The 26,446-nt window shown below is 51.1% G+C and overlaps 2 protein-coding genes across 2 annotated transcripts; both read left to right on the top strand.

Annotated features, from left to right (window-relative positions):
• The first annotated feature begins 10,717 nt into the window (after window positions 1-10,717).
• LOC139603623 (olfactory receptor 14C36-like) lies at window positions 10,718-11,653 on the top strand. Its single transcript, XM_071454514.1, has one exon. The coding sequence runs from the start codon at window positions 10,718-10,720 to the stop codon at window positions 11,651-11,653; it is 936 nt and encodes a 311-aa protein (XP_071310615.1).
• Window positions 11,654-21,235: 9,582 nt separating this feature from the next.
• LOC139603622 (olfactory receptor 14J1-like) lies at window positions 21,236-23,851 on the top strand (the record flags this gene model as incomplete). Its single annotated transcript, XM_071454512.1, has 2 exons — window positions 21,236-21,688; window positions 23,756-23,851. Coding segments are annotated over 2 exons (549 nt in total), but the record flags the coding sequence as incomplete, so codon positions are not given.
• Window positions 23,852-26,446: the final 2,595 nt, after the last annotated feature.

Below are 26,446 nucleotides of genomic sequence, written 5' to 3'. Positions count from 1 at the left end.
AAGGATCACTTGTCTGGGTTTCCAAGGAAGGTTTACTCCCAAAAGGAGTCAGGTGGAAGTCACAAAGCAAATGGGCCCGACTAGCATTTATAAAGAGGGGATGGTGCAAGGGGTGGATACAACTCTCACCCAATGAGGGGATCTTAGGGGAGGAACAGATCACTCAGCAACTCCAGTAAGGATCATTCAGGGGAGGGAAGAAGCCTCACAAACCAATCAGCCATCGAGACAAAGCTAACTGACACAGAACATTTGAGAATACAAGGGGAGTGACTACAGAGACTGACAAGAGTAAGGGGTAGCACAACTGAGATTGACAAGGGCTTCTAAGGGAATGAGGGGAGGAGCAGGGAGACTGACACACTGATGGGCAGACAAGTGGCAGAAAACTTTGTGGTGAGCAACTTAGGACTGAACCATTAGGGGGAACAAAATGGGGCATATGGGAGAAACCATTATAACTGACTAACACAGGAAATCTATCTTTTGTATTAAAACAACTGTAAAACACCAACTACCACAGGCAGGAACTGAGGGCTGGAGAGAGGGAGCTGTCAACAGGGAGGGAGAAGGCAGGAGCTATGGGAGCTTCCCCAGGCTCAGCTGTGCCAATCATCAGCTGTGCCTGCAGCTCCAGCTGGTCTCCTCTGGTCTCAAGGTGGTCTCACCTTCCAAGGGATCTGGAGAGATCTCTGAAGCCAGGGTGTGGAACGTGCACTTTATTGCAAAGGGCCTGGGTGCAGGGCCCTGCTGGGAGCTGCCAGACGCAGCTGGAGCAGGCCCAAGAGAAGTAAAGAGAGTGGTAAAGAGAGAGAAGGCAAGAGCGTGGCAAGAGATGAGAGAGAGAGAGAGAGAGGATGAGAGGGCGAGGTTCTCGTTATAATACAATAAATCATCTTCTGTGCTGAATATGCTAATTCTCACTAACCAATCTAGTACAAGATACAAATCCTATAGCATTTACATACAGCCTATAAGAATCATTACATTACCACACTGTGTTACATTTTAAACCCTAAAAACTCCTCTTTGGACTCCTTCTGCCAAGCTAGTGGGGTCTGCTCTGACCCTTGGAGCTGTCTGCAAGCAGAGGGAATTGTTTGATCAAAAAGGGATTACCTTCAGCTGGCCATACCATTGTTTTCAAGTTGTTCAGTAACTGAGGTATCTCAAAGCTTGCTTTCATTTCAATCTCGCTTATACTTTCCATATTCTCAAAATCTTTTGCCAGACAATCATATTTATAAGGCTTTCCTGTTTCATCTTCCCCAGCAATCCAGTTTGTTTTATGGCTTAATAATATTATAAGTAATAAATGATAAAGCCAATCAATAATCAATAAAAAAGGGTTCTTTTATTTTGCAACCAAGATTCGGTCTCCGATAGCCACAATCAAAGGGACAGCTTCGAGCCTGGGATCGGCGCTGGGTGATCTAAACTCTATCGCTTCGGATCCCCTCTGCTCACAAATGTTGCCTCCTTCGCGTTGGTTTTATACAGATTTTTCCACCTGGGGCAGAGTTGCTCCTATTCCTTCTGTCGCTTCACATATTTACCTAGTTTACTTTTCTCTGTGCTGGGCTGGACAAAACTGTTTCTGGAAAGTGATGAATGCTGATCGTTGAGTTATGGGAACCTGGCATTGGGATGCACACCCTTGAAGACTCTGACTGTCTTGATCATAGATTCTTACTGAGTATTCATCACTTGGGTGCCTCTGGACTGTCCTGGGAAAGGGCCATCTCTGCACAGAGCCAGGTCTTTTTGTTTGCTAATCAGTTTTTTGTCTCCACTGCCGTCTGTGATTTCTCAATTTGTGAAGCAATCTTTTCCCCGGCTGTGGCTTGTGGTTTTAAATCTTTAAGAATTTTTTGTACAAGCACAACTTATTTCATGTATATTTTACACAGGCATGAATTATTCCATAACATATATCACAATAAGGTGAGGAATTCATGGATCTTTAACTTCCGCTGGAATGCAGGCACATGGATTCAGAGCTATCACACACTAACTGTATTGGTTTTGGGGTTACTTTAATAATGGTACTTACTGTGAGGAAATGACACCAGGGGAAATTTTCTCCCAACCCTTCACCCAGCTCTTTGGGTCTGCCCCACCAGTTTCCAAAGGGTTCAGATCCACTCTAAATGCTAATGATATCATACAGTGGTTGGTGTTGCTGATAGGCCTGTTCTATTTAGCATTCAGGGATAAGGGAAGATTAACCTGGATAACCACCCTGGCACCTACCCCAGAGACAAGGGATGCTGCTGCCCCAGAGCCTGACCCTGCCCCACAGCCCAGCTCAGAAATGAACCACCCAGACTGGGTGGGGGCTCTGGTGAAGGAGATGGGCCAGATGCTGAAGGAGCACACTTCCCCAGCTGGTGAGAAACCCTCCCCTTGCCCCAAAGAGGGAGAGTCTGATGGTGCAGCAGTGGAACCCGCAGATGTTACAACTGTCCAGGTTCTGTGGTATTTTTGGGGTCCCCCAATGAAGGGAGGAAATGATGAAGGCTAATTTATTATGATATGATATGATATGATATGATATGATATGATATGATATGATATGATATGATATGATATTAAAGAATGCTATACTAAAACTATACTAAAGAATAGAGAAAGGATACAGACAGAAGGCTAAAAGGTAATAATGAAAAACTCATGACTCCTTCCAGAGTCTCAACACAGCTGGACGGTGATTGGTCATTAAGTAAAAATAATTCACATGAAACCAATCAAACAACCACCTTTTGGATAAACAATCTCCAAACACATTCCAAGGCAGAAAAACACAGGAGAATTAGATAATTATTGTTTTTGGTTTTCTCTGAAATACTTGCAAGAAGAAAAAATCCCAGGAAAGGTATTTTTATGACAATCGTAAGTGTAATAAGGTTCCACATTAACGTAAGAGCAGTCATAGCAAGCAGCAGTCCACCCTGTAGAAACAAGGAGATATAAGATGAAATCAGAGCACCCAGATAAGGATAAGAATGGAGGGGCCTCACAACCCACAGGGGAGCCAGTGGTTGAGATCATCACTGAGTCCCTGATGTACAAAAGTCTCCGTAATCTGCACAAAGACATTGTACGACGGGGACCTGAGGCTTATACAACCTGGTTACTCTGGGTCTGGGACCTTATGGGTACAGGCTTGCAACTGGATGGTGGTGAGGCAAGGAATTTGGGACCCTTGACCCAGGACTCAGGTATGAATCAGAATTTTGTAAGGGAGCTAAGGTCCCTTTGTCTCTGGGAGCAGCTTTTATTGAGTGTCAGAGAGAGGTTTGTCCCCAGGGAGAGAATGCAGGAGCAGCACCATAGAATGTGCTGGAAGGTCCTCGAGGAAGGGATCCAACAGCTGAGAGAAGTGGCAGTGTTGGAGGTACTCTTTGGGAGGGATGGACAGCATGATAATGACCCTGACAAGGTCAGTGCACAGGGCAAATGCTGTGGAGTCTGGCAAATCTGGGGCCATCTCAATACACCACCTTCACTGCAATGATTAATGCCGATAACAACCGAGAGACGGTGGGCTCTGTCACCAACAAGCTTAGAAATTGTGAGAGTGTGATCAATGGCCCCATGCAGGCTCCTGTCTCTGCTGTGATCAAGGCCCTAAAGAGGAGATGAGGTGTCGCTATAGAGCACGACATGGCACAAGCACCAGGACTCAGATCAGAAGGCTGTATAAGAGAGATTTATTAAAGCAACAGGTTGCCTTTATAGCTTTACAAGATTATTATATTTACTTAACAAACACATACACTGCCCATTGGTCATGAAAAAGAAACAAAGTTCTCAATAGGTGAAAAGGAGCCGTGTCACTCTGTGAGCCAACTAAAGTCCATATCTTGTAACTTTCTTTCTTTCTTCACGTTGCCATGCTGATAGCCTTGGTACCTTCCTCGAGAGAGATATGGGGCTTTCCTTATCTTCAGGAAGCCTTCACTGGCTTACAGCAACAGCACCAAAATGTCTTTCCTACAAGTCGCCCTTTTTGTATTTGACCCACAAAAACAACTGCTAAGGACTTCTGCAGGGCCCTTGCAAAAATCCAAGCAGACAGAGGATCCATTCTTCATTCACTTACAACTAACCAACTTCTACCCAATCCACAACACACACCCTCACAGTCTTAACATTCATATACAAACAAGGCACATAAAAAATAGATCTTCAAATACCATTACAGACCTCGCAATTTCCAGATGACACATTTGCAGCAGAATGACACCTTCACCTCTAGTCAAATAACTTTCACCCACACAGAGTCAGAGACCAAGTCATCTGCCTAGTCACCACTTAGGACCAAGTAGCATCCACTTAACTTTACAACTGGTTGCTGCTATCATAATGGACAACCAAGCTAGTTGCTCAAAGTTTGGAGTTCAGCTACTAATTCAACCCCTCTGCAAAGGCAACACTTCTCCCTTAGGTACATCAAATTCCCCTATTTTTGGCATTGTCAGTGCCCTGCAAAAGGGGTACAAGACACATTTCTCAGTACTACCAACCTCTCTGTAAGACAATTCAAGGAAAAGAAGCAAAAGTAACACCCACTAACTTAAATTTTGTATTTTCAGAGTAAGCCTATAACTCCCCCTTACTCTGTCTCGAATTACCATCTTTACCACACATTCCTTGAGGGTCCATGCTTCCATCCACCTAATAACCAATGCAATTGCCTACTCATTTTGCTTCCACTGTAGAAACACCCATCCTGTCCTTTTCTGTGTGCTCCAAATAAGGTTTAACGCAATGGGCAGAGACAGCCAGATTGTGAGCCTTCTCCACCTGGTCACCTGCAAGAAGAACGAGTTCCACTGGGGCCCTGAACAGCAACCAGCCTTTGCTCAGATCAAGCAGGAGATCGCTCATGCAGTAGCCCTTGGCCCAGTCAGGACAGGAGCAGAGGTGAAGAACGTGCTCTACTCTGCAGCCAGGAACAATGGCTTGTCCTGGAGCCTTTGGCAGAAGGTGCCTGGGGAGACTCAAGGCCGATCACTGGGATTCTGGAGCCCAAGTTACAGAGGATCCAAAGCCAACTACACTCCCACTGAGAAGGAAATCTTGGCTGCCTATGAAGGAGTTCAAGGGACCTTGGAGGTGACTGGCACAGAAGCACAACTCCTCCTGGTACCCCGACTACCGGTGCTGGGGCGGATGTTTAAAAGAAAGGTTCTCTGTACCCACCACACCACTGACACCACATGGGGCAAATGGATTGCTCTGATCACACAGCATGCATGTATTGGAAACCTGAATCGCCTTGGGATTTTGGAGATAAATACAAACTGGCTGGAAGGTGAAAACTTTGGTCTCACTGACAAAGAGGAGCAGGTACAAGTGACACAGACTGAGGAAGCTCCACCGTACAACCAACTACCAGCAGAGCAAACACGCTACGCTCTTTTCACTGACGGTTCCTGTCGCATTGTAGGGACGAACTGGAAATGGAAAGCAGCTGTATGGAGCCCCACACGACAGATTGCACAAGCAAGCTACCAAAGGAGAAGGTGGATCAAGTCAATTTACTGAACTCAAAGCCATTCAGATGGCCCTGGACATTGCTGAAAGAGAGAAGGGGCCAAAACGATACCTTTTATATCGATTCATGGATGGTAGCCAATGATCTGTGAGGTTGGCTGGAAAGGTGGAAAAAGTCCAACTGGCAGCATAGAGGAAAATCAATCTGGGCTGCTGATGAATGGAAAGACATTGCTCCTTGGTTGGAGAAGCTGCCTGTGAAAGTCTGCCACGTAGATGCCCATGTCCCCAAGAGTCGGGCTAGTGAGGAACACCAAAACAACGAGCAGGTAGGTCAGGCTGCAAAGATAGAGGTGCCAAAGATAGACTTAGATTGGCAACATGCGGGGGAGTTGTTCCCAGCTCAATGGGCCCATGATGCCTCAGGTCATCAGGGCAGAGATGCCACCTGTAAGTGGGCACGAGACCGAGGGGTGGATCTAACCATGGACAGTATTTCTCAGGTTATCCATGACTGTGAGACGTGTGCTGCCATCAAGCAGGCCAAGCAAGTGAAACCCCTGTGGTACGGTGGGCGGTGGTCCAAGTACAATTATGGGGAGGCCTGGCAGATTGACTCCATCCCACTGCCCCAGACACGCCAGGGCAAGCGCTGCGTGCTGACCATGGTGGAAGCCACCACGGGATGGCTGGAGACCGACCCTGTGCCTCACACCACTGCCCAGAAAACCATCCTGGGCCTGGAAAAGCAAGTCCTGTGGAGACATGGTGTGGGAGGATCTTCATTCATTTGTCCCAGGTGTCCATGGGGTTGGGTTTCTTACCTACATACGGGCGGTCGTTTGGTGACAGGGGGATTCCAACCAGGCATGTTAAGAGCGGACCGTCTACGCTTCCAATGGCCATGCAAAGATTGTCTTGCTTTAATGACTTTGCCAAAGTGACCCAGATGTTTTGTTTTGGCTGAGGGACGATCCAGCCGGTGGTCACTTGGATACAGATGAGGGCACTGATAAAGACGATGACAACAATGGCACTGGTACTGCTGTGGGGTGCCCTGGAGGGTGTCACAGAAAGAATCATACTTCTTCTTTCCCACTGCGTTGTTTTCACTTGTGTATGGTAAAAACACACATTAGTTGACTTATTTTAAGACATTCTTAAATATTTTTAAGTTCCTCCTATAGTTCTTACAAACTCCTCCCAATCACGCCCTTTTTTTCTTAAGGGAAGTTTGAGGGAGGGAAAAAGGAGCAGTTTCAAGAGGGGAAAGAGGGAGGGGGTAGGGATAAAGGGTCACTGGTAGAGGGATGGTGGAAAAGGCAGGGGTGTATCTGTGTTTGAGATTGACATGGATGTTATCAGTGGGATGTATCTACGTGCGATGAGTGTCCTTGCCACAATGTTTGGATATATGAATTTCTTTTTTCTTCATCTCCAAGAGAAAGCTGCTTCTGTGGCATGGTGGGAGAGGGAGCTGACTTTGTGTTCATTCGAGGGGTCGTCTTCAGATCTGTGGTCTACTGATAAATCTTCTGGCAATCCACCGGGGTCCTGTACCTGTAGAAACACAAGCATATCCTCTCCCCCACATAATGAGAGGGTATGGCCCTTCAATAATTTTAGATTCATGATTCTGGTCAAGTACTGGAGGTCTTTCTTTGAGGTGTGTGTACATGTTGTTTTGAAAGTGCCTTAAGACAGGGGGGTTTGGTTCTTTTTGAGAGCAATTCATGAAATTCATAGCATAAAGTACTTTTCACAGTCTGTCTTGTATAGAGAGAGCTGGGGGCTATGTACAAATCACAAATGGGACGGGGCTGCTGTGGAACGTGCCTTGAGCTGTTTTATTTTCCAGCATCAGTCTCGTTACATGGTTATGAGAATGGGAAGATGCCAGCAGCTCGTGTCCTCAGCAGCAGACAAAGAACTCAATGTTACAACTTACTTTAAAGTTTTTTTACCAATCCCACAAAGCAAAAGCATATTGACAGTAGTTCTGTCCAACCATGATAAGCACACGTACCTTTGGTTAAAACAATGCTTGCTTATTTTGAATACAATACCTGCTTGTAAGCCTTAAAACACAATGCACAGAGCGCCATTATTAAGCTTCAAATTCCTAATATCTTGCTAGAAAACTTTTCTGTAGCTTAGAGAGTTTTTCTAGACAAGCGTTAATTCACAGACCATTGTTCTATTTGTCCTTGCTTTTCTACTTTTTCAATAATTTTTCTGCTGACCAATCTCATGGCTACTGCTTAGCTCTAATCACAGTCCTGCTGTCTCTGAGGCCTGCCTTTTGCAGCTTTCCCAAAAACCCTCTGATTTTGTGGATTCCCACACTGAACACAAGTTCAGCTATTGTAAATCAAATGCTCACTGATGTAGATGGTATTAGACATGGCACACTGCAAAATAGAGCTGCTATAGATTTTTTGCTGTTAGCACATGGGCACAGGAGTGAGGATTTTGAAGGAATGTGTTGTATGAATCTCTCTGGCCAGTCTACATCCATCCACAGGAAACTCAAACAACTACAAGACAACATGAAGAAGTTGACTCTGAATGATTGGGGCTTGGATGAATGGTTTGAGGGATGGGGAATAACTGGATGATTGAAAGATACCATAAAGGGAGCTTTGTTATTACTAGTAGTTATTATTATATTGCTTTGAGCTATTCCATGCATAGTGATATTGGTGACCCACTTGGTAGAAAATACAGTGAAAAGGGTTTGGTTCGTGCAAGAAGAAGAAGGGGGAGTTGTAGCAATGTATCTGAACAACTTAGGCCACACTGTGCACCAGCCATATTGCTTGTAGTTCTTCTTATCAGAGCCCTCTGGAATTCACCAAGGTTACTAAGACATAAACTGTGCTAAATGAAGAAAGAAAATGCTAAGAAACAGAATACCAAGACCACAAGAACAAGATAACAGAGGGCTGTGAACCACCTGGACTGTAACCAATCACATACCCAGAGAAGTGAGTGCAGAACACCAGGAGAAGAGAGAGGCACCAATGAAGAGATGCATGATCAGTGTGTGCAGTAGAGTTAGAATGCATAAATAAGTGCATAATGTAAACAATCAATGGCTTCAGCTTAATCGTATTGGTTAGTTGTATGGGAGTCCTGTTTTCCCAGCAAGGGTTCCTGGGAAGGAGGGATGGTTCTTTTCCATAAAAAGGAAAGCACTGAGGCAGGAGCAGGAGACAAGTGACCCTTGCAGGCCTGGGGCCTCATGGCCTCCTTGTCCCTGCTCAGCAGCCTGGCAGGGGCCGCCCCATGCTCCTGCCCTTGGCATTGCACATCCCCACATGCCAGAGCCCATCCCGGCAAGAGCCCTGAGCAAGGAGGGAGGGACAGGATCTGCCTGGCCAGGCCCTGGGGCTCAGGCCTTGGCCCTTGGCATTCCTCAAACACATCCAGCTTTGCTCAGCACCAGAGACACCTTGGCCTTGTTTGTCCCCAGCTGTCATCACTGCCTCCAGGGTTCTGCTCTAACTGGAACCTGGGGACACTTTCTCAGTCCTGTCCCTCAGTGGAACCCATTAAAACTTCAAGAAACTTTTGGAGTTTCAATTTACCTTTGAGTTCTTGAGAAGTTTTCTGAAGACTCTCTCAGGGACTGAGTCTGATGTAAACAACACCAAATCCCCGAGAGGCTCATTAAAGTCCTTGTGCTGTGTCTGTGCTGCTGAGCTTTAAAGGCACAGCTCTTCCAGGGCCAGCTCCTCTCCCAGCCCAGCAGGGCTGAGGGCTCTGCCTGCAGGCACTGAGGGGACAGGAGCCAGGCAGAGACAGGCTGAAGGCAATCAGGATTGGGAAGACATTGAGCTGAGACTTCACCTGGGGAAAGATCTTCACAGCCCTGTGCATGGTGAGTGTGTGGGTGCAGGGCAATGTCCCCTGTGCTCCTGGAAGGATCTCCTGAAGCCAGCACACCCCAGAGCCTGGGGCATGTGTCAGGAGGACTCTCCCAGTTTCTCTGTGGCACAGGAGGAGCAGGAGGAGGAGCAGGAGGAGGAGGAGGATGTGGTGCAGAGTGGGGCTGCCCTGGGCACCGTCAGAGGGACAGGGCAGGACGGCTCCTGCTGCCAGGGACGGCTGCAGGGGCTGAAGCTGGGGCTGCAGCCAGGGCTGCCCAGGGCTGTCCTGCAGAGCAGCTCCTGCAGCCCTCAGGGCTCTTGGCCAGCCCAGGGCATGTGCCACCTGCCAGGGGCAGCTCTCAGCCTGCCTGGCAGCTCCCCATGGACGCTGCAGGGGAGAAGTTCCAGGTGCAAGGAGCCCCCCCCATCAGGGCAGATTCCTCCTGCTCTGGAGATGGTGCTGCATGGCCAGGGCTGCTCTCAGCTTTCTCCTAAAGGGAAGGGAAAGGGGCTGTCAGCTTTGGCTGTGTCCCTGAGCCTCCTGCACTGTCAGCCTGGGCATCAGCAGATGGGCCTCAGATCTCCCTCAGAAAGTGCCTGCTCAGCCTCCTCTCCCTACAGACAGCAGCAGCAGCACCTTGGCTCGCAGCATCTCTGTTTGTCTGGCCTGCCCTTAAGGCCCTGCTGCCAGGGAGATGCCCCTGGGCAGTACCCTGTGCTGGAAGGGGTCTGCAGGGCAGAGCTGAGCCCCCAGGGCTGGGCTGGGCTCTGGCAGCACTGGCAGGGGCAGAGCTTGGATAGAGAGAAACAGCTCCCAGCAGGCACAACTCCAGGTAGCAGAGAGCCAGACCAACCCTTGGCATCCCTCCTTGTCCAGCTGCACAGGGAAAGAGAGAAGAGTTAGAGAGATTGATTTTGAAACTGGAGTCTTCAAAAAGGCCACATTATTTTTAAATGCACTTTTAAATTTCTTCATCCTGTGCTCGAGGGAGGTGAAATGAGCATAGGGCACCTGTGTGGGACCAGCAGGCCTGACTGCAGTGGGGCACTGGAGCCCTGTTTTCCCTCTGGACTCCCCAGTGTTCAGGCTGAGAGAATGCTAAGAAGAGGACTTCTGTCCCTTCTAAAAAGCACACGTTACTTAGCAAACCAAACTTACACTCAACAAAAAAAAAAAAAAAAAAAAAAAAAAAAAAAAAAAAAAAAGGTAAATGAAGTTTCCGCAAAGAAAGAGAAGCAATTTTGACTGCTTGCGTAAGAAAATAGCATAGGATTGACGCAAGGTACTTTGTCCAAATTGTCCGTGTTGTCTTTGAACAGTTCACTATGCCCAGAGTGAAGGAATGTCCAACAGCAGCTCCATCAGGCACTTCCTCCTGCTGGCATTGGCAGACACGCGGCAGCTGCAGCTCCTGCACTTCTGCCTCTTGCTGGGCATCTCCCTGGCTGCCCTCCTGGGCAACGGCCTCATCATCAGCGCCGTAGCCTGCGGCCACCACCTGCACACGCCCATGTTCTTCTTCCTGCTCAACCTGGCCCTCAGCGACCTGGGCTCCATCTGCACCACTGTCCCCAAAGCCATGCACAATTCCCTCTGGGACACCAGCACCATCTCCTACTCAGCATGTGCTGCACAGGTTTTTTTTTTTCTTTTCTTTATGTCAGCAGAGTTTTCCCTCCTGACCATCATGTGCTACGACCGCTACGTGTCCATCTGCAAACCCCTGCACTACGGGACCCTCCTGGGCAGCAGAGCTTGTGCCCACATGGCAGCAGCTGCCTGGGCCAGTGGCTTTCTCTATGCTCTGCTGCACACGGCCAATGCATTTTCCCTGCCCCTGTGCCATGGCAATGCCCTGGGCCAGTTCTTCTGTGAAATTCCCCAGATCCTCAAGCTCTCCTGCTCACACTCCAGCCTCAGGGAACTTGGGCTTGTTGTGGTTGGTGTCTGTGTAGTTTCTGGCTGTTTTGTGTTCATGGTTTTCTCCTATGTGCAGATCTTCAGGGCTGTGCTGAGGATTCCCTCTGAGCAGGGACGGCACAAAGCCTTTTCCACCTGCCTCCCTCACCTGGCTGTGGTCTCCCTCTTTGTCAGCACTGCCATTTTTGCTTACCTGAAGCCCTCATCCATCTCCTCCCCATCCCTAGATCTGGCAGTGTCAGTTCTGTACTCGGTGGTGACTCCAGCCCTGAACCCCCTCATCTACAGCCTGAGGAACCAGGAGCTCAAGGATGCCCTGAGAAAATTGATGAGACTGTATTTTCAGAAGCATTTCTGAAACATTTTCTGCTGCAGAGCCTTCAGAATGTAACAATCTCAGCCTTTTTGCCCCTATTTGTCCATTTTTATTTGGTAACTTTTTTCTACTGTTGTTGTGGTTTTTTACAAAATACTGCAGAATTACTCTTAGCATTTCTACATTAATATCTACCTTTCTTTTGAAACACAAAGACTTGCAAGAGGCTTTTTCTCTTGGCATTTAAATAAAAAGAAGTGCCTGCCCTGACTTGTCTGTCCAAGGCATTTCCTCAGCCCTTCACTGTCCCTGCAGGGGCAGTGCCTGTGAGCAGAGGTGGAGGGAAGAGACTCCCAGCACAGCAGCACAGCCAGGGACAATGGCCCTGGCTCTTCCCGCATCTGCTCTGCCCAGCTCCACCCTGTCCTTGCCAGCCCTGCTGTGGCTGTAAGGCCGGAGTGCTCTGGCAGCTTGGTCCCTGTCCTGCTGCGTGTCCCTGCTGTGGCCACAGGCAGGGCCAGGCCATGGGCACTGCTGGGACACAGCTGGGCTCCAGCACAGCAGCTCCATCAGCAAAGGGCATCTCCTGAGGGCAGGGCAGGGAGGCTTTGCTCTCCTCCAGAGCTGCTGTCAGCAATGTGCTCCAGGAATGCCCTGGCCCAGCAAAGCCCAGGGCCTGGGGCAGGGGGGAGTGTGCAGGGGGGGCTCACAGCAGTGTCCTGGCCCAGCCAGAGCTCCTGGCATGGACCTGAGGCAGCAGCAGAGCAGGGCCTGGGCTGTGTCTTTGTCCTGGGACAGCCTGGGAAGGTGGCCCAGGGCAATTGTCCCACAGCAGCCCCTGCAGCCACCATTGCCAGCACTGGCCTCTCCCCACCTGCAGGAGGTTGTTTGTCCCTGCACGGAGGGACACCAAGGGACCAGGCCAGCAGGCCATGTTTGCTCTGTGCTGAGGAGATCTCAGCAGTGCATGGTGTGTGTGTGTGGGGAGATGAACCCCAGTGAGCACAAACACCATCAGCAGCACCCGGGGGTGGCACAATTCCAGTGGCACAAACAGTGCCTTGAGGCCACTTCACTCTGAGAGTAACATCCTCTGGGAAAACACCTGAATTCTTTGCTGGGTTGTGGTTAGGACTGCATGGAGATAAATATCCCAGGCAAGGAGGCTCCAGGAAAAAAGCTCAGGGCAGCCATGGACTGCACAGAGAGACATTGGATAGAGTGAGGGTCTGTGGGGAGAAATCACAGCTGTCTCCCTTCTGAACCAGCCCGAGGACCTGGACAGGGCTGTGCTGTGTTCTGGACACTGAACTGAGGGATGTGGAAAAGGCCTTTGGCGTCAGGGCTGTTGAGAAGGCTGGTCAGTGTCACTGTGGGACCTCTCTCAAACCCCTTGGAAAGGCCAGAGCCATCCCAGAGGGTCCTGGGCACTTGGGAAGGGCAGACATGGAACCAGTCTGCAAACAGGGCAGGGAGGGGGCCTGGGAGAGTCACAGCCTGGTCAGGCTCAGCAGGGAAGGGGATGTGGCAAATCCTCCTGCAGCCATTCCAGGCACTGGCAGGACAGGGCAGGGACTGCAGAACCCACGTGGGAGGGAAAAGAAGGGGATGTTGTGTGCCCAGACTTCAGCCAGGCCTGGGACAGGGTCTGCTGTGGTCTCCTCAGAGCCAGACTGGAGAGAGCTGGGCTGAAGGAGTGGAACATGGGCTGGGTGGGAATTTGGCTGAACAATGAGGGTCAAATGTCATCCATGGTACAGAGTCCTCTTGGCAGCCACGCCCTGGTGACATCCCTCAGTGACCAGCCCTTGACCACCACTGTGGAATATTTCTATTGTCTCTAAATTGGCATGAAATGAACTTTCAATTCCTTTGTGGATGCTGCCAAATTGCAGGGAGTCTGTGACCAAACTCACCTAGTCAGTGGTGACTGCAATACATAATTGGGCAAGATGACTGAGTTGGGTAAATTTGTCTTGCCATCAGGTGCCAAGCAAGCCACAAGAAAGGGCAGGAAAAACTCATGCATCAGAAGAAAGGCAGTTCAATAGGGAAAAACCCACACACAAAAAAAAAAAACCCAACAAAACCCTGTAATATATAGTAGAGATAATTCATGCTATAGAAGTAGATATATGTGTGTATAAAATATTGTTAAGACCCAAAGTTATGCCTTTGACCACTCTGGCTGGGAACAGAGTTCTATTTTCATTGGAACCAGTTCCCGGACAGCGTTAAGATATTATCAGGTCTGTTACCGTATGAGTGGGACAGTTTTGGGCCATCATAGAGGATTTCCTCTGGCACCTGCATCTGGGAGATAGCATCTGGACCTTCCTGGACCGTGATTAATGGAATGTCTCAAGGAGCTCACAAGACCTGCACCTGGGCATGATTACATCTGCGGTACTCAGGAACTGGTATCACCCTACTACATGTGAATGCAGCTTCTGCCTGGATACTCAGACATTTGTCAGGGTCTATGGAGTCATCTTTGTCTGTTTCTGCACATGTATGGATCCAACTTTACATGCAAAGAGACACAAAGAAATATGGGGTCATCCCTGCCTCGGGCAGAATAAACTGTATATAAGCTGGCTGCCAGAAGCACTCGGGGTGAACCTGTGGGGGAACGCTGTCACTCTGTCAGCCGGAACCCTCGGTCACCCAGCGCCTGCACCTGGGGCTGACGCTGTCTTGGCTGTGGTGCTTTTTCAAAATTTCTACATTTTTATCGATCTAATAAATCCTTGTTAAATTTTTCATAAATTTGGCTACTGATTCGATCATTTATAACAAACCCACAGCAGGACCCACCAACAACAACACAAAAACTCCACAAACAAACCAACCACAGAAAGAAAAGGCCACAAACAGAAGAAAAAAAAAATCCATGTGAAATCTCCTATCAGCAGAAAATGTTTGACCACCTTGAAGCAGGAAAGGATTCTGTATGTGTAGGTGCTGTTTTGAAAGAAAAATGTCTTAAAAAAGAAATTAATCCCCTATCCCCCTTGCCCCTCTGCTTCTCTCAGGTGATTGCTGATCATGGTGTGACATGGAGTGGAACATCCCTTGGGTCAGTCCCGCCCAGCTGTCCCATCCCTGTTCCCCAGGAACACTTGCCCACCCCAGGCCCCTCGGTTGGGGGGGTTGCAGACACCTCATGCGGGGCGAGCACTGAGACAAGGACAGGAGAACAGAACAACATTTACTCTTGTCAAGGAAAGTAGAACAGAACAACACAGCCTTGGAGAAACTGATTGAGGATGTGCCTCTGGCAAACAGAAGCCACACAAAATGCAAGCAGGATGCCAGCTCAGCTCTGCAAGGCTGACAAAACAGAAGTTATGCAGAACAATAATATTGCCTTTACTCAAAAGGAGGGGTCAAGGAACAGCGACCTAAAAAGGACACTGATGTTGAAGACAAAACCCAAAGAACTATAAAAGGACTTGTGATAAGGGGTGCAACTATGTCAAATAAACTCAAAGAAAGTGGGGATAGCTAATGGATACATAATGAGTGTGTGTGATAAAAACCCTGTTCATTTGATGCTCAGTGCACTCCAATGGAGGAAGGATGGCCCAAGTGACCACCATGCTGAAATAAAGAATACCTGCTTTCAAATACTCAAAACTGTTCAGAAGTTTCTATCCAGTTGATTTCAGTATCAGTGGTGTCCTTGACTCCATTATGCCCCACAGTTTCACAATGGCCCCTTGTTTCTATGAGGCGGCCCTGCTGTAGAACAATGGACCCGTGGTTCCATTGGGTTCCGTACTGTCAAAATGGCCTCCTTGGTTCTGCACTGCCACAATGCTCTCCTTGGTTCCACGAGGCCTTGGTGTGTCACAACAGCCCCTTGGTTCCATCAACTGCCACAGTGTCACCAAGGTCTCTTGGATCTGCAGTGTCACAATGGACAATTGGTCACAAGCAGCCCCGCTGTGTCACCATGAATATTTGGTTCCATGGGGCCCTAGAGTGTCACAATGGCCCCTTGGTTCCATGAGGTTCCACAGCATCACCATGGTCTCCTTGGATTTGCAGTATCTCCATGGACCCTTGGTTCCATGTGGCCCTGCTGTGTCACAATGGGTCCTTGGTTCCATGAAGCCCCAGTGCATAACAATGGCATCTTGGTCCTGTGAGGTTCTGTACTGTCACAATGGTCTTCTTGGTTCTGGACTGTAACAATGGACCCTTGGTTCCAGAGGTTCCATGATGTCACAATGGTCTCCTTGGTTCCACAAGGTTCCATGATGTCACAATGGTCTCCTTGGTTCCCTGAGGTTCCATGATGTCACAATGGTCTCCTTGGTTCCACAAGGCCTTGCTTTGTCACAATGGACCCATGGGTTCATGAGCTTCCATGGTGTCACCATGGTCCCCTCAGATCCACATTGTCACAATGGACAATCGGCTCCATGGGCCCTGCTGTGTCACAATAAACCCTCAGTGCCATGAGGTTCTGTGGTGTCACAATGGTCTGCCTGGTTCAACGAGGCCCTGGAGTGTCACAATGGCTGCTTGGTTCCGTGAGCTTCCACAGCATCTACAATGGTCTCCTTGTTTCTGCAGTGCCATAATGGACCCTGGTTCCATGAGGTCCCTAAATGTCACTGGTCTCCTGGGTTCCATGTGGCCCTGCTGTGTCACCACGGCCCCTTGGTTCCAAGATTTTCTGTACTGTCAGCAATGGTTCCTTTGTTCCAATGAGGCCCTGCTGTGTCCCAATGGACCCTGGGTTCCATGAAGTTCTTCAGTGTCACAATGGCCCCTTGGCTCCATGAGGTCCCACAGTGTCACCATGGTGTCCTTGGATCCACACTGCCATAATGGACCATTGTTGCAGCTGGAATAGCTGCTAATAAAGCCCAGGGTAGGGAAGCACAAAGGGCCTTTGCATGGTACCCACAGATGTTTGATTCAGCCGTGCAGTGAGATGTTCAGGGTCACAAGGCAGGACTCCTGGGGGCAGTCCAGGTTTCTGTGTCTCCAGAGGCAGGGGCTGATCAGTGCCATGGGGGCAGTACAAAGATGGGGGCAATGGGGGAATAAGGAGGGAGTGGCTGAGGGACACAGAACAAGGGAAGGAGCCAAAGGGGTCAAACAGCTTTTGAGGGAAGCTTCTTGTGTCTCCCTAAGCCAGGGAAGCCTCTCAGGGTCTCCACAGCTGCAGAGTGTCACAATGGCCCCTTGGTTCTTTTGAGCTTCTCAGGATCCCAGTGACCCCTTGGCTGCATGAGGCCCAGCTGTGTCACACTGGTCCCATGCTTCCATTGGCCCCACAGCGTCACAATTGTCCCCTTTTAGTTCCATGAGGCCCCACAATATCACAATGGACCTTTGGTTCCATGAGTCCCACATTTTTCCATGAATCCTTAGTTCCATGGGGCCCTGTAGGGTCACAATGGTCCCTTGGTTCTATGGTGCCACACAGTGCCACAATGGCCCTTTGGCCCAACAGGGACTCATAGTGTCACAATGGACTCCTTGGTTCCATGGAGACACAAAGTGCCACAATGGCCCTTTGGTTTCACCAGGCCGCAAAGTGTGAAAATGGCCTTCATGGTTCCATGAGGCCCTCCTGTGTCAAAATGGACTTTTGGTTCCATGATGCCCCATAGTGTCACAATGGTCTCCTTGGTTCTGCACTTTAAGAATCCCCCATTGGTCGCATGGAGCCCCGCAGTGTCACTATTGTGCCCTTGGTTCCATGAGGCTTCGCTGTGTCACAATGATCTCCATGGTTCCATGATGTCCCATAGCAGAGCAATGGTCTCCTTGGTTCCACAGTGTCAGAATGGCCCCTTTGTCCCATGGAGCCCCACAGTGTCACTGTGGTCCCCTTGATTCCATGAGGCCCTGCAGTGTCACAATGGTTCCTCGGTTCCAATGGGTTCTGAAGGGCCATAATGGTCTCCATGGTTCCATGAGGCCCTGCAATCTCCCAATGGACCCTTGGTTCCAAGGGCCCCGCAGTGTCACAAGGCTGCCATAATTCCATGAGGCCCTGCAGTGTCATGGTGGCCCCTTGGCTCCATGAGGCAAAGCAGAATCAGAATGGCCCCTTGGTTCCATGGAGCACCACGGTGTCACCATGGTCCCATTGGTTCCACAGGGCCCCACAGTGTAACAATGGACCTTTGGTTCCATGAGGTTCCTCAGGGTCTCAGTGGCCCCTTGGCTCCATGTGGCCCCACTGTGTCACAGTGCCAGGTGGTTCCATGAGGCCCCACAGTGTCCCAATGGTCTCCTTGGTTCTGGGAAGCCCCAGAGAGCCACAAGGGACCCTTGGTTCCAGGAGGCCTTGCTGTGTCACAATGGACTTTTGGTTCCAGGAGCTTTCACACTGTCAACAATGCTCTGAGCACTGCAGTGTCACCATGGATCCTTTGTTCCATGAGGTTCCAGAGCAGAACATGATCCCCTTGATTCCAGAAGGTTCTGCAGTGTCCCAATGGACCATTGCTTCCATGCAGCCCCACACTGTCTCAATGACCCCAGGGCTCCATGAGCTTCCACACTGTCAGCAATGCTCTCCTTGCTTCCATGAGGCCTTGCTCTGATACAATGGACTTTTCGTTCCAGGGGGTTCCACTGCATCACAATGGACCCTTTGTTCCATGGGGTTCCACAGTGTCACAGCTGACTCCTTGGTTCTGTCAGCCTCTGCTGTCACCAAATGTCCAAAATATCAGAATAAGACTCCATAACACTAATTTGTTGTTTCAGAGGGTATCATTTATTCAGGCCTAAGGTCCAACATGGAATAACTGCTAACCTTATTAGGACATGTAATTCTACCACTGTGTTGCTTATACACAGTGGCTAAATGCCAATTACAACTTATCCATTTCCATAAAACCCACCCCAAGTTCCCAGCTTAACTCCTTGTGTTCTCTATCCCTGCACCCTTGAGCCAGATGTCTTCTTCTTCTCTTCCAAATATCCTTGCAGGGAAAGCAGCCCCTGCATGCCTTGATCCTGTGCTGAAAGTTCCCAGGCAGGGTAAAAATGGAATGAACCCTTTTGGTATCAGCCCCAGGCTTTGTGTGGGCAGGCAGAGGCAGGCAGGAGGCAGAGCTGTCAGCAAAGGAAGGGCCCAGCCAGGTGGGGCAGCCGGGGGATGCCGACAGCTTGCAGGGACAGAGGCACGGGGCAGGGACACCGTAGGACAGCCTGGGCTGCACAGGGCACAGGCATGGGCAGCAGCTGCAAGACAGCCCTGCCAGAGCCAACTTGGGCAGCACTTTGGCCATGGCTGCTGGGCCTGGGCCTGAGGCAGGAGCAGGAGACAAGTGACCCTTGCAGGCCTGGGGCCTCATGGCCTCCTTGTCCCTGCTCAGCAGCCTGGCAGGGGCCGCCCCATGCTCCTGCCCTTGGCATTGCACATCCCCACATGCCAGTGCCCATCCCGGCAAGAGCCCTGAGCAAGGAGGGAGGGACAGCATCTGCCTGGCCAGGCCCTGGGGCTCAGGCCTTGGCCCTTGGCATTCCTCAAACACATCCAGCTTTGCTCAGCACCAGAGACACCTTGGCCTTGTTTGTCCCCAGCTGTCATCACTGCCTCCAGTGTTCTGCTCTAACTGCAACCTGGGGACTCTTTCTCAGTTGTGTCCCTCAGTGGGACCTGTTAAAACTTCAAGAAACTTCAGAATTTCAATTTAATTTTGAGTTCTTGAGAAGTTTTTTGATCACTCTCTCAGGGACTGAGTCTGATGTAAACAACACCAAATCCCCAAGAGACTCATTAAAGTCCTTGTGCTGTGTCTGTGCTGCTGAGCTTTAAAGGAACAGCTCTTCCCAGGGCCAGCTCCTCTCCCAGCCCAGCAGGGCTGAGGGCTCTGCCTGCAGGCACTGAGGGGACAGGAGCCAGGCAGAGACAGGCTGAAGGCAATCAGGATTGGGAAGACATTGAGCTGAGACTCCACCTGGGGAAAGATCTTCACAGCCCTGTGCATGGTGAGTGTGTGGGTGCAGGGCAATGTCCCCTGTGCTCCTGGAGGGATCTCCTGAAGCCAGCAGACCCCAGAGCCTGGGGGATGTGTCAGGAGGACTCTCCCAGTTTCTCTGTGGCACAGGAGGAGGAGCAGGAGGAGGAGGAGGAGGAGCAGGAGGATGTGCTGCAGAGCGGGGCTGCCCTGGGCACCGTCAGAGGGACAGGGCAGGACGGCTCCTGCTGCCAGGGACGGCTGCAGGGGCTGAAGCTGGGGCTGCAGCCAGGGCTGCCCAGGGCTGTCCTGCAGAGCAGCTCCTGCAGCCCTCAGGGCTCTTGGCCAGCCCAGGGCATGTGCCACCTGCCAGGGGCAGCTCTCAGCCTGCCTGGCAGCTCCCCATGGACGCTGCAGGGGAGAAGTTCCAGGTGCAAGGAGCCACCCCCATCAGGGCAGATTCCTCCTGCTCTGGAGATGGTGCTGCATGGCCAGGGCTGCTCTCAGCTTTCTCCTAAAGGGAAGGGAAAGGGGCTGTCAGCTTTGGCTGTGTCCCTGAGCCTCCTGCACTGTCAGCCTGGGCATCAGCAGATGGGCCTCAGATCTCCCTCAGAAAGTGCCTCCTCGGCCTCCTCTCCCTACACACAGCAGCAGCAGCACCTTGGCTTGCAGCATCTCTGTTTGTCTGGCCTGCCCTTAAGGCCCTGCTGCCAGGGAGATGCCCCTGGGCAGTGCCCTGTGCTGGGAGGGGTCTGCAGGGCAGAGCTGAGCCCCCAGGGCTGGGCTGGGCTCTGGCAGCACTGGCAGGGGCAGAGCTTGGATAGAGAGAAACAGCTCCCAGCAGGCACAACTCCAGGCAGCAGAGAGCCAGAGCAACCCTTGGTATCCATTCCTGTTCAGCTGCACTGGGAAGAGAGCAGGGCTTAGAGACACTAACTGTGAAACAGGAGTCTATAGAAACTCCACTTTTTTTTTCAAGCATGTTTAAATTTTGATCACTCAGAGCTAGAGGGAGGTGTAATGGGCAAAGGGCATCTGGCTTGGGACCAGCAGGTCTGACTGCCCTGGGACACAGGGAGCCCTGTTTTCCCTCTGGGCTTCCCTTGGGTTCAGGCTGAGAGCAATGCTGAAGATGAATCAGTAACTCAGGAGCATAACCCCATGCTCAAAAATAAAAATGTTGAGTGAAGTTCTCCGACAGGTAGAGAAGTACTTTTGAGGGAATTCCTAAAATAACCCCATAGGATTGACTCAAAGAGCTTGTCAATGTCTTGTTTCAACAGTCCACCATGGCCAGAGTGAAGGAATGTCCAACAGCAGCTCCATCAGGCACTTCCTCCTGCTGGCATTGGCAGACACGCGGCAGCTGCAGCTCCTGCACTTCTGCCTCTTGCTGGGCATCTCCCTGGCTGCCCTCCTGGGCAACGGCCTCATCATCAGCGCCGTAGCCTGCGGCCACCACCTGCACACGCCCATGTTCTTCTTCCTGCTCAACCTGGCCCTCAGCGACCTGGGCTCCATCTGCACCACTGTCCCCAAAGCCATGCACAATTCCCTCTGGGACACCAGCACCATCTCCTACTCAGCATGTGCTGCACAGGTGTTTTTCTTTATCTTTATTTCAGCAGAGTTTTTCCTCCTGACGGTCATGTGCTACGACCGCTACGTGTCCATCTGCAAACCCCTGCACTACAGGACCCTCCTGGGCAGCAGAGCTTGTGCCCACATGGCAGCAGCTGCCTGGGCCAGTGGCTTTCTCCATGCTCTGCTGCACACAGCCAATACATTTTCCCTGCCCCTGTGCCATGGCAATGCCCTGGGCCAGTTCTTCTGTGAGGAGCCCCAGATCCTCAAGCTCTCCTGCTCACACTCCACCTTCAGAAAAATTTGGATTTCATTGGTTGGTGTCTGTTTAGCTTTTGGCTGTTTTGTGTTCATGGTTTTCTCCTATGTGCAGATCTTCAGGGCTGTGCTGAGGATCCCCTCTGAGCAGGGACGGCACAAAGCCTTTTCCACCTGCCTCCCTCACCTGGCCGTGCTCTCCCTGTTCCTCAGCACTGGGTTTTTTGCCTACCTGAAGCCCCCCTCCATCTCATCCCCATCCCTGGATCTGGCCCTGTCAGTTCTGTACTCGGTGGTGCCTCCAGCCCTGAACCCCCTCATCTACAGCCTGAGGAACCAGGAGCTCAAGGCTGCAGTGTGGACACTGATGACTGGATGGTTTCAGAAACATTAAAGTTCTGGCCAGTTTCTGCAAGTCACTCATAATAAAAGTCATCTTTTATACTTCTTGTTGGTTTCACTTTGGAGGTTTTTTGTCATTGTTTTACTTTTATAATATTGTCCCAAAACAAAACCCATTGATTGTGCCATATCTCGTTTTGTTTCTCCACACCTTCACTGTGACCCACAGACTGTGTCAATGAGGACCTGTGCCCTTGGTGGATTTAAACAAACTAAAGGATCTCCCAGAAAAGTTCTCACCAGAGATCCCCCTTTTGTTGCCTTCTCTGGAGCTGCAGCAGCAATGTCTGTGTGCAGAGCTGGGGGCAGGTTAGGGTGGCACAGAAGCCCTGCTCCTGCTGGCCACACCATTCCTGATCCAGGCCAGGAGCCATTGGCCTTCTTGCCCACCTGGGCACACTGCTGCCTCATGTCCAGCCTGCTGTCCATCAGTGCCCCAGGTCCCTTTCTGCCTAGCTGCTCTCCAGCCACTCTGTCCCCAGCCTGTAGCGCTGCAGGGGTTGTTGTGGCCAAAGTGCAGGAGCCAGCACTTGGTCTTGTTAAACTTCATCTTACTGGACTCTGCCCATCCATCCAACTGTTCCAGGTCTATCTGCAGAGCCATCCTACCTTCCATCAGATGGACACACGCTCTCCCATTAGTGTCATCTGCAGATTTACTAATGAAAGACACTACACCTTCATCCATGTTGTCAATAAAAATATTGAACAGGACTGGCACCAGCACAGAGCACATAGAGACACCACTGGTGACTGGCTGCCAGCTGGATGCAGCAGTATTCACCACCACTCTCTGGGCTCAGCCATCCAGCTACTTGTAGGTGTTTTGTTAATACCTCTCCTTCTTTCATGGAATATTTAAACACTCAATAATTTAATGGTCCCCATGCCCCAGGCAGCCTCTGACCACCACATCTCCCACCAGCCCTTCTTTGCTTGTGACCAGCAGGAGACAGAGCTTTCCTTGGCACTGGGAATTGCAGGAAACCTCTCAAAACTACAGCTTGGAAGGTCCAGGCTGGAGCTGAGGAGAAAGCAAAGTCCCTCACAGGGCAGAATGTTGGTGCTGGAGGTGTGGCAGCATGAGGCTGGGCCATGGCCGGGCTCTGTGTGCCAGGAGCCAGCAGCACTGGGTGCAGGGAGCCCAGGGAGGGCACAGAAACGCTGGGTGAGAAATGCTGGGGGACAGCGAGATGGGCGAGTGCAGCCGGCCAGGGCAGAGGAGCAGCACGCCCAGGGGCCACAGCCTGCAGGACAGATGGCCAAGGGCTGGGCAGGGCTGGCAGGGCCACGGGCACCCAGGCCTTTGTGCCCTGGGCTCGGGCAGCGCCTCTGGAGGCCCCACAGGAGGAACTTTCCTGGCAGGGGCTGCACTTTGTTTCTCCCTCGGCCTCCCTGGGGAGGCTGGCAGGGGCTGCAGGTTGATGCCATTTGTCCTTGCTGCCCCTCACATCCCCCTGGCCCACCAAGAGCCCCGAGGCAGCCATGAGGGACAGGCCCTGCTGGCCCAGGCTGGGCTCAGGCCTTGGCCTTTCTGCTTCCTGCAGCCAAGCCAGGCCTTGCTCAGCATTGCAGTTCCCTGCTCAGAGCCTTGGGCTCCCTGCAATCCTGGCCTCAAGGATCTCACCAGGCCCTGGGCAGCCTTTGGCCCTCCCTGCCCTCACTGGGGCCCAGCCATGCTCCAAGGCACTTGGAGTTTTGCTGCTGACTCCTTGAGCAGCTTCTTCATCCTTCTCTCTGTGCCTGAGGCTCCTGGACCCAGCCCCAAATACACCGTGGGGCTGATTAAAATACAGAAAGACCTCAGGACTTCTATGTCTCCCTTCCATTGTTTTCCAGTCTCCAGTGCTTGTGCAGTGATTGGACTCAGTTTGGAGTTCTCTTCAGGAGGGAGATTCCAAAGTGCACATCATGGTTTTTGGTATTAGTCAAGGAAATATTTTTTTACTTTTATTTTCAGAGAAGAGGTGACAGAACCATTCACCAGGTGATCTTGATGGTGAATGTCTCCTCAGGAGGTCTGGCCATGGAGAAGAATGAGCCCCTTGCAGGCTGAGCCTGTTTGGACAACCTGCTCCTTACCCCACACGTCACCATGTCTGACAACACCCACCTGGGACTGGCATCCAAACATAGAAAAAACAAATTTAAGCATTTTAAGCATTTTTCCTTATAAATAAAATTTTATTAATAATAAAATAAAATTATATTATTCTAATATATGATAGTATTAGACAATATTTTTTGTTACCTAATTTTTATATTTATATTAAAAAATTGATACATTTTTAGCAACCAAGAAAATTATTGATCATTGGTTCTAAGGAACACAATTCTCTTCATCAATAATTAATCTCTATAGGCTATTTATTTCTTCCACTTTATAGTAAATCGTAATATCGGTAGTCCTTTTGGCATAATTTTTATTATCTTTTTCACCGATAGGGTCAAAGGGGGGCCACTTTGGGGTCCCTGGAGCCATTTCTGGGGCACATTTGGGGCAGTTTGGGCCTGGGGAGGGAATTCAGAGAGAACTTGAGGGTCTGGAGGACACTTTGGGGAGCCGGGTGGGAACTTGGAGGGGCACTCAGGGATTCTGAGGAACAGTTCGGAGTCCGGGGCAGCACTTGGGGGTCCAGGGGAGCCCTTGGAGGTCAGGGAGGGGAATTTGGGGCCCTTCGGGGTCCGGGCAGGCCCTTAGGGGGCTCTGACAGGGCTCTCTGGGGGACGGGGGGTGATGGGAGTTGTAGGCGCGGGTCTAATACGGTTAAACGGGGCCGCGGAGCATCACGGGAGTTCTGGGCGCAGCTGCAATGGCTCTCGGAGGGGCGCGGGGCATGACGGGAGATGAAGTCCCGGCCGGAATGGCGCTTTCCTGCGCCGCGGAGCATGATGGGAGCTGTAGTCCCGGAAGTGGTTTGAACACGATGTTTGGGGGTCCGGGAAGGTTCTTGGGGGACACTTTTACGTTCGAGCCGCGACTTAAGGTCCTCGGCGGGAGCGTAAACGGTTCGGGAGCCCCTGGGGGGAGCTTGGGGAGCTGTAACCAGGTTCTTTAGGGCGCGGGGCAGGGCAGGAGTTTTAGGCGCGGGACTGTGTTCTGAGGGGCTCTGGTGCCGCGGGGGATGAGAGGAGATGAATTCCCAGAAGTGGCTGTACCAGGCATCTGTGGGGTTGGGAGCACTCTGGGGGTCTGGGGACGCTTTTGGGGGGTCCCGAATGTGCGCTGAGAGGGAACTGAGAGATCCTGGAGGGTCTGGGGGACATTATGGGACAGATGGGGCGGATCCCGGGGTTCTGTGGAGCGCGGGGTATGATTGCCATTGTAGTCCCGGCTGCAATGGGGCTCAACGGGGCCGGGAGGCATGACGGGAGTCGTAGGCAAAAAGAAAATTGGCGGCACCGCCAGGCACTGCCCCCGAAACAGCGATCCCGGTGCTGATTGGCTGAGGGCAGTGATGGGCGGGAGTCTCAAAAATGGATGCGGGAAGAGCCCATTCAACCTCTCCAGTCCCTCCCAGTTCAGCCCAGTTCGTCCCAAGTGGAACCCAGTACAACCCCAGTGCCCCTCCAGTCCCTCCCAGTACAGCCCAGTCCCTCCCAATACACCTGAGTCCATTCCCAGTCCCTCCCAGTTCCCCCGCAATGTCATCCACAGGATGCCCCAGTGTCTCCAAGTCTTCCCCACAATGTCCCCAGTGTTCCCAGTTTGCACCAGTAGTGCCCAGTATCACTCCCAGTATGTCCCAGTGTCTCCCACAGCGTTCCCAGTGTTCCCCAGTATGTCCCAGTCCTCCCCAGTGTTTCCAAGGACAGTTTAATTTCTCACGGTGGCCGTGGCAGACAAACCCAGCAGTGGGGTCAGTGCAGTGCCCATGGCCACAGCCCCTTGCAGTGGCCCAGTGCAGCTTGGGCTGATGATCCACCCTCACAGCTGGCCCAGGGCAGCTCTGCAGTGGCTTTGGTGGCACCTGGGGCTGGCACACACCTGAGCAGTGTGTCTGTTTGCAGTGGGGAAACTCAGGAGTTTCCGATTGCTTCAAAAAACCCAAAAAGGGAAAACCCCTCTTAGGCTGAGTGCAGCCAGCTCTCCAAGCACAGCAGGTCCCAGGGGAGTGAGGACAGACAGGATGGGGCTGGGCAATGTGGAGCAAGGTTGTCCACACTGGGTTAGAGCTCCAGGCACAGCTTCTGTGAGCAGGCCAGAGCTGCTGAGGAGAGACCCTGGGTCAATCTCAATCACAGAATGCTGCAACCACCTCTGCTCTAAAGAGAAATAAAATAAAAATACATCATTTAAAATAGGAATGTCTGTTTCTGACAAATTCTTTGAAATCTTTCTCCATTGCGGGGCTACAAAAACTTTAATGACCCTCTCAGGAGTTTGATGTTGTTTACATCAGACTCAGTCCCTGAGAGAGGATTCAAAAAACTTCTCAAGAACTCAAAGTTAAATTGAAGCTCTGAAGTTTCTTGAAGTTTTAATGGGTTCCACTGAGGGACAGGACTGAGAAAGTGTCCCCAGGTTTCAGTTAGAGCAGAACCCTGGAGGCAGTGATGACAGCTGGGGACAAACAAGGCCAAGGTGTCTCTGGTGCTGAGCAAAGCTGGATGTGTTTGAGGAATGCCAAGGGCCAAGGCCTGAGCCCCA

Source organism: Agelaius tricolor, unplaced genomic scaffold, assembly GCF_023055355.1.
Source record: "Agelaius tricolor isolate 1412-34295 unplaced genomic scaffold, bAgeTri1.0.p SCAF_40, whole genome shotgun sequence".
Taxonomy (NCBI): Eukaryota; Metazoa; Chordata; class Aves; order Passeriformes; family Icteridae; genus Agelaius; species Agelaius tricolor.
Note: the sequence above shows the minus strand (reverse complement) of the source record. Positions and strands in the feature narration are given on the sequence as shown.

Bases quoted from the DNA above. Each gene is read 5' to 3' on its own strand.
- LOC139603623 (XM_071454514.1), top strand. From the start codon at position 10,718: ATGTCCAACAGCAGCTCCATCAGGCACTTCCTCCTGCTGGCATTGGCA.